This window comes from Dipteris shenzhenensis, chromosome 20 (genome assembly GCF_047967505.1).
Source record: "Dipteris shenzhenensis isolate YYH24624 ecotype China chromosome 20, Dip_SZ_1.0, whole genome shotgun sequence".
Classification (NCBI taxonomy): Eukaryota; Viridiplantae; Streptophyta; class Polypodiopsida; order Gleicheniales; family Dipteridaceae; genus Dipteris; species Dipteris shenzhenensis.
This window is the reverse complement of record NC_141615.1, coordinates 18,079,187-18,092,055: the sequence shown is the minus strand read 5'-3', so window position 1 is coordinate 18,092,055 and position 12,869 is coordinate 18,079,187. Positions and strand designations below refer to the sequence as shown.

The 12,869-nt window shown below is 40.6% G+C and overlaps 1 protein-coding gene across 1 annotated transcript; it reads right to left on the bottom strand.

Annotated features, from left to right (window-relative positions):
- Positions 1-10,664: 10,664 nt before the first annotated feature.
- Positions 10,665-12,371, bottom strand: LOC147889374 (uncharacterized). The gene is made up of 5 exons (XM_087391135.1): positions 12,312-12,371; positions 11,497-11,768; positions 11,164-11,259; positions 10,941-10,989; positions 10,665-10,855 (listed from the first exon to the last, which is right to left on the bottom strand). Exons 2-5 carry the CDS (start codon positions 11,749-11,751, stop codon positions 10,773-10,775), a joined length of 483 nt encoding a protein of 160 aa, XP_087247261.1. The 5' UTR covers positions 11,752-11,768; positions 12,312-12,371; the 3' UTR covers positions 10,665-10,772.
- Positions 12,372-12,869: the final 498 nt, after the last annotated feature.

The following is a 12,869-nucleotide window of genomic DNA, read 5'->3' as shown; positions in this document are numbered from 1 at the left end:
TGACACCATTCAAATTAGTATATGACCTTGAAGCCATACTACCCATGGAGTTTCTCTGGAGTTTATAGTGCCAAGCCTTATGGTGGCTATACAACATAAATTATCTCTTGAAGATTCACTACATCGTAGGATGGAAGAGCTCCTACAACTAGAGAAAAATAGAATTTAGAGTTCTTTGATTTTTCATATAATTCATAGATGCAGGCAAGCATGCGTGAGCAGGAATATCAAATTTAAACTATTCAAAAGAGGCGATTTGTGTTATGATGTACAATTCAAAGTTGAGACTTTGGCCAAGTAAGATGAAACTCTAATATGATGGCCCTTTTCAAAATTTAATATCTTGGGAGAAGGCACATTTAGAATTGTAGACTTGCAACGGTAATTAATTTGACAAACCTATCAATGGTTTTAGACTTTAACCATACATGGGACCATAGATCAAATGATAGTATACTAGGTGGTTGGGTCAATTTACTTAGCCCACTCGGAGATGATATATAGCCTCTTTATAGCCTATAAAAGGACACTATAAAACTCATTTTCCTGCATGTGTGAAGTCACTAGTTGGGACTAACCGTGTGATTTTCTTTGTCATTTACTCATTGCATGCACTATTTTATGTACTTCTTTTAGATATCAAATCACAAAGCCTCACTTTCGACTAGGCTCAAGCTCATGTGTTCATTTCTCGAAGACCTACAAAATGTGCAAAAGAAGACAACCACTCCAAAGGCAATGTAGCCCTCATAAGGTGATGCTATCTAACCACATTTGATGAGTGAGTTTCTGATGAAATCACGAATCCTAGGAAGAATAACAGGTTAGCAAGTAATCTTATGCTTCCATTTCAAGATTTCAAGGTTTCTCTAGATACTGGGTTGCTAGACAATTAGTTATAGCTACAACAAGTTGCGTTAATGGAATATGATGAGCTATCATACAATGGAGAACAAACATTCATGCTCTTGCACAGTTCAAGGCATTGCAACATAAAAGGAAAAAGTGAGTACTAGAGTATTCATCACAATTGATTTAGTGGCCTAGGTTTTGAAATTGCTCTTAGTACAAGAGTGTTAGTGAAAAAATCCTTGGATGCTAACATGGCAACAAATTCAGAGCTCTAGAAACATCTCAAAGTTATTATGTCATGAAGGATGTCATAGATACGAAGAGGTGAAATCAACTCACCTAGTTCTTGGAAAGAGTTCTATAGTTAGTGAAGATGGATAAGGACAAGTCTGCACTTCTTCATGCAGTTGAGCTGGGCAAGCTATGTGCATGCCAGGGTCATTAGAGAACTAATTCACAAAGATAAATGGAAGCTAGACTCTCCCCCAAAAAAAATTTGGTAGCAAAACCATATTGTCCCTTCTGAGGCTAGTACCCAAGTCAAAGCCAAAGGCTTGGGGATACATTTGATGATGAGCCTCCTTCAAGACTAGATCCTTCCAATGTTTTTGAAGATTTATCATAGGTAGGACACTTTAGAGGTGGGTCTAGAGAAGTAATCCAAAGTTTACCTTAGGGTTCACTGATGACTAAGTTATGGTCAACACCCATCAATGTGATCAATGAGGCATCAAAGATTCAATGTTCACATTAGCTAGTTAGCAAAAGGGTAACAAAATTAGCGCAATATTGTTAGCAAAAACCATTCTTTGCCTTATAAGTTGCTCATAAGTTGTCACTATAGATCAAGCAAATAAAGCAATTGGTGTTTTAAATGCACTTGCAGAGCAGTAGCTCAATAAGCAAGTTTTAACAATAGAATAGAAGCATAAGAAGTTACAAGAGCAATAGACTCAACAATCACAGCAGTAGCTAGCCCACCATAACTAGGAGCATGAAATAAAAACAATCGAAGAAGATATTGGCACACCTGAAACAAAGTTTGCAAGTATAAAGCCAGCAATACCTTGATTGAGATACAAGAGATAACACTCACAAGAAATCCAACACCATCAATGTGATCAAGGGATGGTTGCAAGAGATGCAAATAGAATTCTTTCTATAATTAGATCTATTGACATAGGAAAATCTTTTGTTACAGGCAAATAATAGTCTTCTCTCACAGTAGTTGTCAGCCCTTGAAGGGACCCCCAAAAAAAAAAAAGATTGATTAATGCCTAAGAAATTGATCTAGATAGTGTCTTCATCACTAATGTTGGACTACAAGACATGAAGACCAAATTGATACAAACAGGCCAAGAGATTTGGGACAATAATAGCTCGAAGGTTGCACCACTTAAGAACTCTTAGGTATCACGTGCATTCAAGGGGTGTTAAAAAAACCCCTCAACTAAAATTCCCCCCCAATAAAACCACCCCTCCTTACTTATAAACTAATGGATTTTTTTCTAAAGTTGAATTAAAAACCCCCTCCTGTTATTGTAAACCTACTTAAATTTTTCCAATAGTGGAATTAAAATACCCCTCCTTTTGAATGCATGTGGTACACTAAAATTTTGGGAGGTGAACCCCTTAAGAATAGCAAAACAAGGTTATTTCAAATTGCACAATGCCCTTATGAGGTCTATGCAATAGAAGAGGTTGATGTAGAGTTGAGGCAAAGATTGAGGAATTAAAATATGAAATTCAATAGCTCACACAAACACACTCTCTATTTCTCACACAACTAATTAGATGTGGTAGCATCTCAAATACACTGATATAATAATAGAAACACTACAAGAGCTACAACTAGCCATTAAGGAAATGACTATAAAAATGCTTGACAACATCAATGAAGCAACTCAGTATAGCTAAATGCAAAACAAAGCATCCAACCTCACAATGATGTCAAATGATTCAAGTTTGCCAATTTCAAGTGGTACAAAAATATGAGCCTCAAGAAGGTGCTACAGTTCGAGCATGCTTCTAGTTTCCACGGAGGATATGATGGGGAGGCCGAAGACCATGCACATTACCAGGACTCAGATTATGGCCCCCCCAGCAAGTCGAGAGTACTTTGCTCTGAAAATATTGAGGCCTTTGTCTCAACATCTAGGGGGAACCCATATAGCACAGCCATAAAGAGGCCCTCTGTGAGCATCTTATATAAGGTGATGACATTCAGATGCATGGGGAATCGCCTGTGGGAACAAAGGGTCTCCACTAGTGCTAGCATTTCTACTCCAGGTGAGTGCAACACAATCACATTATATGAGAAGGCAAATATTATTGGGATCACAGAGCATCGGGGGGGGTTGGAACTAGGCATGCTGAAGATGAGTGGTGAGCAAAAGATGAGCAGGGGAGCAGATGCAGTGTGATGAGAGTTGGAGGAGGAAGTGTGGAGCAAAGTAGAGTAGGGGCAGAAAAGAGCTAGAGGGGGGGTGTGGAGCTAAGTAGCAGAGCATGGGCGGATCAAAGAAACGTAGTAAAATGCCAAATGCCACAGATCTTATATATATTATAAAGTTCGAGCCACTACAGTGGTTGGAGCCCGAGGTTCCATCCATATTAATTGTAGGCCACCACGGTGGAATCCCCTAGACGGGGGTTGGTAATCATGAAGAAGCTGCCATGTGGTGCCACTATGATGGCAGGTAATTAACTACCAGCCCGGTGGAATCTTAGGCATGATGGACATGGCTGATGAGAGCCACCACCACCAGTCAGTAATTCTTGTTACCATGTCTAATCACTCCTCATTACCATGCACTCTAATTCTCTACTGATCATGCGAGCCTGGTGACTAGTAATTTTTACTACACTCGTAGTGATCATGCATGCTAAAGCATGATGGTGGCACAGTGGAATCATAGCCAGACAGATGTGGCTGATGACAGCCACCACCATTGGGAAGTAATTCCCACAAAAGTAAATCATGAAGCCAAATCACCTCTAATCTCTCATTACCATAATTTACTGCACTCATAATAATCATGCATGCAAGCCCGATGGTGGTAACTAGAAGCTGAGTAATTGCGGGCCACTGCGGTGGCTGGTAATTAATTGACAGCCCGGTGGATCTTAGCCACCACCACATACGTGGCTGGGAATTTTAGATGCCGCCACCTTTAATCATTCATTACCATGCAAGTCAGTACTAGTGCCTTGAATTATTCAAAATTTGAGCCAACCACTGTGGTGGCTCTCACCTTGACAGTAGTCAGGCTACAACCACCATGGTGTCTCTCACCTTCCTTGACAGTAGTCGGGCTACAACCATCGCAGTGGCTCTCACCTTGATAGTGTAGTCGGGCTACAAACTGCTATTCCATTCCCTTAACCGTTTCCTCTTCTATCCCTCTCAAACATTTCATTCTCCCTTGCAATCTCAAGCCTCAACTATTCCATTTCCTTCACTGCTTCATCTTCTATCCCTCTCGACCATTTCTTTCTTCCTTGCACTCTTCCTGCAACTTCTATCCCCTCTCGTAATGGACCTTGCACAATCTGGGAGCTCCTCACACAATGTTTCCTCCCCCTCTGCAGCACAATGCGAGAGCATTAGTAAAGATGGTAGAGTCAAGATTTTGAGCTTGCCAACAGACCTCCAAAATGTGCTGAAGAAGACCATTCACTTCTTTCTTGATATGAGAGGAACTTGCAAGTTCTGGCAGGTTCAAGAAGCAGTAGAGCAACTGAAAGGACATGATGTATCTTTCTCAAGGGCAATCTCCAAGAGCGTGTTAACCAACTTGAAGAATTGTGTGGATGGCAAATCCCAATTGTCATCTCCGTCCGTTGGAGTTGCAATGCACCTAATGGCATCTACCCTTAAAGGAATTTTTGAGCAATACGAGAAGTAGATGTCTTAGAAGGTGACATTTCTACAAGAGAAAGCCACTTATGCATCAAAGGTAGCACAACTTGAGAAAAGTCTCAGGGAAGGTGCAGAAGCCAAGGTAGAGGAGGCACAAGCGAGGGCCTTGAAGAGGCACAAGAGCAAGTTGAGGCCACTACAAAATTGGTCAACATGGAAAGGCATAGAAGAGAAGAAGCAGAGAAGTGCATGAAGGAGCTCCGAGATAGGCTCGAAGAAGTGAGAAAGGATGGGGACATGGCAAACAAGGAGCTAAAAAAGATGCTAAAAAGGAGGGTCTTTACAAACAACTCTAGAACACATTGAACATTGAAAAAGACAAGATGATGGAGGAGCTGGAAAGGGAGAATGGAGAAACCAGAAAGGTGATGCAAGAACTACGAGAGAGCTTCAAGGCTAGGAAGGATGGGGCAGAGAGCAGCCAATGTGGAGAAGACAATGAGGCAGCTCCCTAGGCCAGGAAGGATGCAGAGAGTAGCCATGGTGGAGTAAGTTTCAGCCACCACGATGGAGCTAGTTCTAGTCACCATGGTGGAGCTAGTTCCAGCCAACGTGGTGGAGCAATTTGCAGCAACCATAGTGAGGGTTATTTTTTCAAAACACTATTGAAAGTACAAAGAGCAAGCTACAAGATCCTGCAAGAAGATCAGGATAGATGTTTGCACGATCTTGTCGTGGCTTTTGACAATTATAAAAAGTAGTCCATCATCCTGCAAGATTTCCAAACTAGAGTGGAAGTCTTGGAAATTACCCATTTAGATGTTTTTCAGCAATTTATGCAGCTTCAACAGATGCTGAGGGATTTAGATGAAGATGTTGCACAGAGTGAGCAAAAAGTGGACGAGATGAAGGAGAACATTTGCAGCCTTAGGATGAGGGAGGAAGGAATCAAGAAGCAACTTCATCATGTACACAACAAGACTGTGGTATTGACTGCCGCAATAGTTAAATTGGATGCCTATGCTGCTACTGCTATGCAGCAGGGTCCGAAATGCATATTCTGCCATACCCCTATCATAAATGATTGCTGTATCCGATGGCCTGCATGCTACCACGCTGTGCATGTTTTTTGCTTTGGAGTGTTTGTGCATACAAAATCGCTCTGTAGGAAATGCCATTTGCCATTGCCCAGGTCATGGACATATCAAATGTGCCTGCCTGCTATAGCTATCTACGACGAGAAAGTAGATGCTACAACTCAATTTGCCATTTGGGCAAAAGATCTTAAAGACAAGGAGCTCAAATTGAAGAAGGCCAAGACGAACCTGACCGTGAGGAAAAGGAGTCTGAAGGGAGGAACCAGCCCCCTTTAGGAAAGGAGCAAGAAGGGCCGAGCCTGCAACCAAGAAACTCAAATCAAGGAAAGAGGAAGTGGCATGAAGGGAAGGGACGGGCCCCTGCAGGAAGGAACCAGCCCCATTTTGGAAGGGAGCAAGGAGGGCCCGAGCCTGCAATCAGGGAGCTCAACAAGGAGTCCTTGAGATGTAATATGAAGTAAAGGAGTCTTTGAGATTGTAATCTATGTAATCTGTGTGTAATCTATTGAATTGTTAATCTTCTCCAAAGTTTACTTGGGCAATGTTTTCTTAGCTAAGTTTCTCAGCTAAGTGACTAGATAGTGTCCTTTGATCCACGCCAGTGCGGTGATAATAATGAGACAAAATATTTCAATTTGACAAGTAATGTGAGACGAAAGATTTCGATTAGATCACTAATGTGAGACTAAAAGATTTCGATTAGTGAACTAATGTAAGAAGAAAGATTTCAATTAGACAACTAATGTGAGACGAAAGATTTAGATTAGACAACTAACATGAGACTGAAGAATGAGAAGGTCAAGCTCAATGAACTCTCTCCCTATTTAAGTGTAGTGCAAACACAATTAAGATCCCATTATGAAATCTAGTCCTAAAACTTTGTACACCGATCCACCTACTGTGAATCTATGGCATACCCAAAAGACTTTGGAATGCTTTTGTTCTATCTAAAAACGATGTTGGATGAAATCCTCGTAGAAACAGACCCAAAAAAGGAGGAAAATAGCTTCAAGGAGGACATGCTTCGATGGTGGGTTTATTACTTGGAGTCAGCACAATATTAATTTCGCTGGCTATTGTTTTTCCTGCTCCTTTAAGGTACTTGTCAAGCTCATGATGTAGATTTCTTTTGGCAGGACATGATAGAGGCGCGGAGATGTATAGATCGCAAAGACCAGGATGGAGAGGATCCCCAGCGAAAGGAGGAGTTACTATGGGCGTATAAGTCGGCAAAGTCAAGCAAGCAGAGTGTAATCCGAGTGTGTGAAGAGGTCTGCCATTGTGCAGCAGACTAGCCTCAAGAGAGGTTGATAAAATTGTTGGGAGTCTAGAATTTCCTTGAAAAAGCAAAATGTTGTTGTGTTTTAAAATAATAAAAATCTTGCAGACATTTCTTGAACTTGTGGATATTCTCATGGTGCTCGTAATACCTGATTTTGTATCGATATGCTTCCATGTTAGTACTGAAATGTTTTAAGTAGCCCGGTGGTTGAAATCTGATGGTTAACTAGACCCAGTCTAAAGGGCCCATTTTTGAATTCCACAATTTAACAGTGGTATATGACCCGAATAGCAGGAAATTAAATTTAACGAATTTAAGTACTAAGAAACACAATAATTTCAACCACCGAGCTGGTCAATAACTAATGTCTGTTCAACCACGCTAGTTCAAGACAATCACATAGCTGGTGATTGAGATGAAGTAGCCACGATTGCATGATGTTGCAACCACCGAGCTGGTTTAGTAAAATAACAATATATTGCGAAATATATTACTGTTAATTTTTGCTCAACCATGCCACCGGGCTGGACAACAACTAATATTTGTTCAACCACATTGGTTCAAGACAATCACATCACTGGCGATTGAGCTAAACCAGATGTTCCAACCACCAGGCTGGTTTAGGACAAACACATTTAGTCCAAACCTAGTTTAAGAAATGAAACAAGTAAACTATCCCAAAGCTCAATCACAAATAACCACCGGGCTGGTTTAGGCACCACTGACCTGCATTGTATCTAGCATGTGTATGATGTGCTCCTCAAACACCTTGTATCCCGTCCGCTTCTTACACATGTCCTTTCTATTTGGAGAAACTCTCGTATTTTAGTGCTAAAATGTCATCATTATAGTAATGACTCCCGCACTTAGGCTATCTCTCCTTTTCTTACGTTCTGTTGAAGCCCACAGACTTCTCAGATTGGGATGATCGTGCATTGCTTCTGCTCTACGTTCAACTGCTGGAGCCACGTTGGTCCTTCTGATTGACAACATCTTCGACATTGTGCGCCCAAGCCGTTTCTCCTTTGTTTTAGGGGACACTAACATAGCTAATATCGCCCTCTTTGTAGCTAGTTGATCTAAGTTGTGTACCCCTTTCACTTTCTATAGGCCATTTCTCAGGTTAGAGAGCATCGCCTCTTGGGCGTGCATCTCTTGAGGTATTGGTAGGGTTGTTACTCTGCCAACTTTAGGGTACAAGCTAAAGCTTGCGAAGAATCGAGACTGGTAATCACCTGAATGGCCTGATATTGCTGCCTCAAATGCTCCCACCAATCGTGACACCACATCTCATGTTCTTCGCTCGGATGGCAATGATCAAATGCATGCATCTGCAACCGCTTCTTGCTGCTGCTCTACAAGGAGTCTTCTTTGTTCTCGTTATTTCTCTCTTCGCAGATGTTGCAAAAGTGTCTTCCGTTTGCCAATTTGATACCGTGCTAGTGCTTTCCTCAACCCACACTCTGTTCCTTGTGCATTGCCTAGCTTTTCGGCTTTCTTGTCTTGCAACCTCTATCTACAGAATTGGATATTCCCAAACAAGTGCAATGTGGCCTAAAATCCTTCAAAACACAAATAGGCCAAAGGACATGCTATCGGGTTTGATGCTGTGTATTATTAAATACAATGACCTTTGGCATACTTATGAGCCATATAGCAAACAAGTGCATGAAAAAAGAAACAATTCAAAATTGTAAATGGTGTTGGATTTATTAAAATATCTTTACACATGCACAAATTGCACTTTTCTAACTTCTTCCATTTTAGGGTGAATCTAGATAACAATACCAACAACTATCAATGTTTTAAGACCACCATGCACTAGTCTCAATAGTTTGGATTTCAAATTTTCAATCCATTTTGGTTTTCAACAAATCAAAAGAAAGTTATGGAGCATGCCCTCAAATGGGTATGCATCACTTTAGCAAACATTAGAGGCCCATTAACCCATGCATTATGTATGCATTATGTGTGTCCTTGGGTTGAGAAGAATCTCACGTAGTGTACTTTAGAATGATTACTTGGTTGCATGTATGTATAGAATAAAATTTTGACGTTTTTGAATAAATTGCTATATCCTATAGTCTTCAAGATACATGCTTCACATGCAACATAGCACTTGTAATGCTTTAATGGTCTCGTTCCAAATCCTTATTCCATAATTTTTTGCTCTCGTGTTCAAGGTTGGAATGTGTACAACTTGAAGATAAAGTTTGCCGAATTCTGTTGAGCAATGCATAAGTTATGGGTCATGCAAGATACCCATATATAGAAAAGTTCCTGAACCTCACCAAAAATGGCTACACCCAAGCAAATAATGACCCTTGTGTTAAAATAGAGTGAAGTGTTTATGGACTATAAAACCCCTTGCAAAATTATTACATGATATCTTGGTGGCCCTATGTCCCAAAGATGCATCATACAAAGGCTACAACAAAAGAGATAGATAGATAGATAGGTAGAGAGAGAGAGAGAGAGAGAGAGAGAGAGAGAGAGAGAGAGAGAGAGAGAGCCAAAATGCTTGTCTTAGCAAGCAATAAATGACTAATTTTTATCTTTGTTTTGAAAAAGACAAAAAGTCCCCTACTATAACAATTAAAAGTCTACAGCAAGATTGTGTGGCATCTTGGGTGCATCTTCACGTACATGATACAATATGGAGACAATATGGAAGCATGAACAAGCTAGAAGCTGAAAAACAAAGGGTAACTTAAGCATCTACACTTTATGGGAGTAATGAGATGAACAAAAAGATGTAGTGTGATGATTGTATGCGATCGTTAATATCATAACATGATCGAGGACACCTAATTAAAACTCTAATACTCTACTTAGAGCCTCACTAAAAGTGAATCAATTGAATTGTAACATTAGGGATCTTTGATATTAAAGTGTAACAACAAAAATTTGAGGATGAGTTATTCTGGAATATATCCTTATGATTTAAAATGTCAAGGCTTATTTTTAGGAGGATACTCTTCTTCCCCTATGTGTGCATATGGAATGAGCTACAAGAAATTTCAAATCAAATTTTCATTCCAACCTAATTAACAAAAGAGTTAATTTGTACGAGATTAGTACTTCCTTATCTATTTCATACTATCCATAACCTTTGCAAAAAATTGAATCATTCCCTCTATAAATCAAACAATTTATCATTACCTTGCTAAGTTCTTTGGGAGAAGTCCACTTATGGATATAGTTGCATGTAAGTGCTTAAAATGGAATGGACTAGGAATTGGGATTTTCACACTATTTTGATGGAGTCTTTTTAAGTGTTTTAAGTACTCATAGTTTCCCAAAACAATATAAGCATTACTATGTTTCTAGGAGAGTATCCTAGACAAGACTTCATGTGTTTGTTGGAGCTTAGCAAGCTAGTAAAAAGAAATTGTCAATATTCATATCAAACTTGAACGCTCGTATGATCTGTTTAAGTTCAAATGTGAGGGTAAGAGTGCACAATGGATTACATTCGTCCAATACAGCTGATCATGCATATACTTTCCGGCTGATAATAACCAGCTCAAACTTGGATTAGTTGTTCACTATTGTGCCTCGAACCTAAAAGCCAGCTGTAGACGGGGTATCAAACATACTCATCCAGTACAATTACACTAAACTCGTTCGGCTCTTCCTAGCAAATTAGCAGACTTTTCATTCGGTCACATTCCCCTATCTATGGCAGCACAAAGCGAGATCGGAGCTTCTCGATGTCATTTTCCACGGATTTCATCAGCTCTGGGATTGCCTTTCTAGTATCTGCGCATAAGTATCTTATTGAGCTTCCAATATCGAAAGTTTTATATAAGTAGCTCGCAATATGAAAGATAAATTGGTCACTTACAGTGCGATGCAGCATTTTGCGCCCTGGAAACAAGTTCTTCACAATCAACCTGTCAAGAATTGGGAATCAACGAAACGAGGCAAGCAATCAATAGAAAAGACCTGCCGGAGCATTAGCAAGCGAATAAAGTATGCCGAGCCAGCATGCAGCATGCAGCATTTTAAAGTATCCGTCCCCTACACAACCAACAGATGAGAGCCCTTGCACGTTCCACAGCTTTTACCTTAACTTCGTCCATGTCTTCTTTGAAATCGGCTGAAAAGGCTTTCCACTCGCGGTCAAGTTCATCCATATTTTGAGCGCACGATTGTGTCTCCAGCTGTTTGATTCGACATTATTCTCCAAGAGCATTTTCAAAAACTAGTTTACAGAGCCAAACGTGATTCCGGAGGAAGTACACAAAACGGTTCCAGCAAGAAAATACACTGAAAGAGAGCGGTTTGTCTGGGTTCTAGATGTGCCATTACACAAGACCGAGGTCGGCTGAGTGTAGTCCGAGAAGATAGGGAACGGAGAAAGGTATGAAGTACAAATGGAGGGAGATTTCTTGCCAAACCTTCAGTCGCTTGGTGAGGCGGGCCGCGGCGGCCTCGACTTCCTTGACGAGACAAGCATATCGTTGATCGGCGTCTCTTCGCAAGGAATCGAGGCGAGATGAAAGAGAGATTTTGAGCTGAGCTATGGAAGGGGGAGGAGAAGCAATGGGCAGGCAGGTGGGAGAAGGGAGCGGGGATAGGATAGGAGAGTGGCGGTTTGCCATGGAAGCTGTCGCAGAAGCTCGTCTCTTGCGTCGGCCAACCTCGGAAACCATGGCACCTCAGATCGCAGCTGCTATACAAATTAATAAAGGCAGGAAGCAATGAACGCAAAACCGTCCGATCGGTCACTTCTAGCACAACCTCATCAACAGCAGATGCTAAGTCTACTAATCGACGTAGCTTTTCAGACAAGATTACGAAGGAAGCATTGAACCTGAAATGGAGTCCTGTCCCGATCGATAACAGCAGTTGTCTGTCTGAGAACAGGAGACGATAAGCTAAAACTTTCCGTCAGACATTATATCAATAAATCACAAGTTTCAGATCAATCGATTCCACAAAAGAGTCAGGCATGCTAAACCGAAATGTCACCACAATGAAACGCTAATAACGATTTCCACAAAATTCAGATGAGACATTTCATTCTGCGATTCAAAAGTCACTACCATGAAACGAGAACAATAAATTCCACAAAATTCAGATGAGACATTTCATTCTGCGATTCAAAATGTCACCACAATGAAACGAGAACGATGAATTCCTCAAAATTCCGATGAGACAATTCATTGGATCGCACAAACATAAGGTGGCAAAGGTGAGAATGTGGAAATACCTGAAATGTGCGACTCCGATCGATCAGTAACAGACTCTGTCCGTTTCAGAGAATGAATGAATTCCTGATGAAGGCCTGAAGGCATATCAAACGGACACACAATGATCGGATTTCGCAATTCTCCGATTCCAAAATGTGAAGACGATAAAGTGAAGGTCGCTCAACTCGAGCTCGGAAATTAGAACTCTCTTGTTTAAATAAATCAGTTCTAGTTAATCACTTTTAGTCATTTTACTAGTTAACCTAATCACTTTGTTAGTCCTTACTAGTTAATCTAATCACCACAAGTTTCTTTAATTACGAAAAAACTCACTATAAGTTCATCACTATCACTTTAGCAAAGTTAATCACCACCACTAGTTAATCATAAGATTATTTTGCAAGCTAGACGTTGCATGCTTCCATTGGTAGACTCCCGTGTTGTGCAAAAATAGAAGCTCAGCCAGTTGGTTTCCTATTCAATTGCAATCAAACCTCAGCCACCCCGTTCCTACTGAATGGCAATCAAACCGACAAATTCGAAACTCTAATCGAAAGTTTGACGAGTAATATAACTAA

Excerpts from the sequence above, each read along its gene's own strand:
- LOC147889374 (XM_087391135.1), bottom strand. The coding sequence starts at position 11,751 with ATGGTTTCCGAGGTTGGCCGACGCAAGAGACGAGCTTCTGCGACAGCT. Across the intron at positions 11,260-11,496 it reads GCCTCACCAAGCGACTGAAG|CTGGAGACACAATCGTGCGC; the intron begins GTTTGGCAAGAA and ends CGAATCAAACAG. Across the intron at positions 10,990-11,163 it reads AAGACATGGACGAAGTTAAG|GTTGATTGTGAAGAACTTGT; the intron begins GTAAAAGCTGTG and ends AATTCTTGACAG.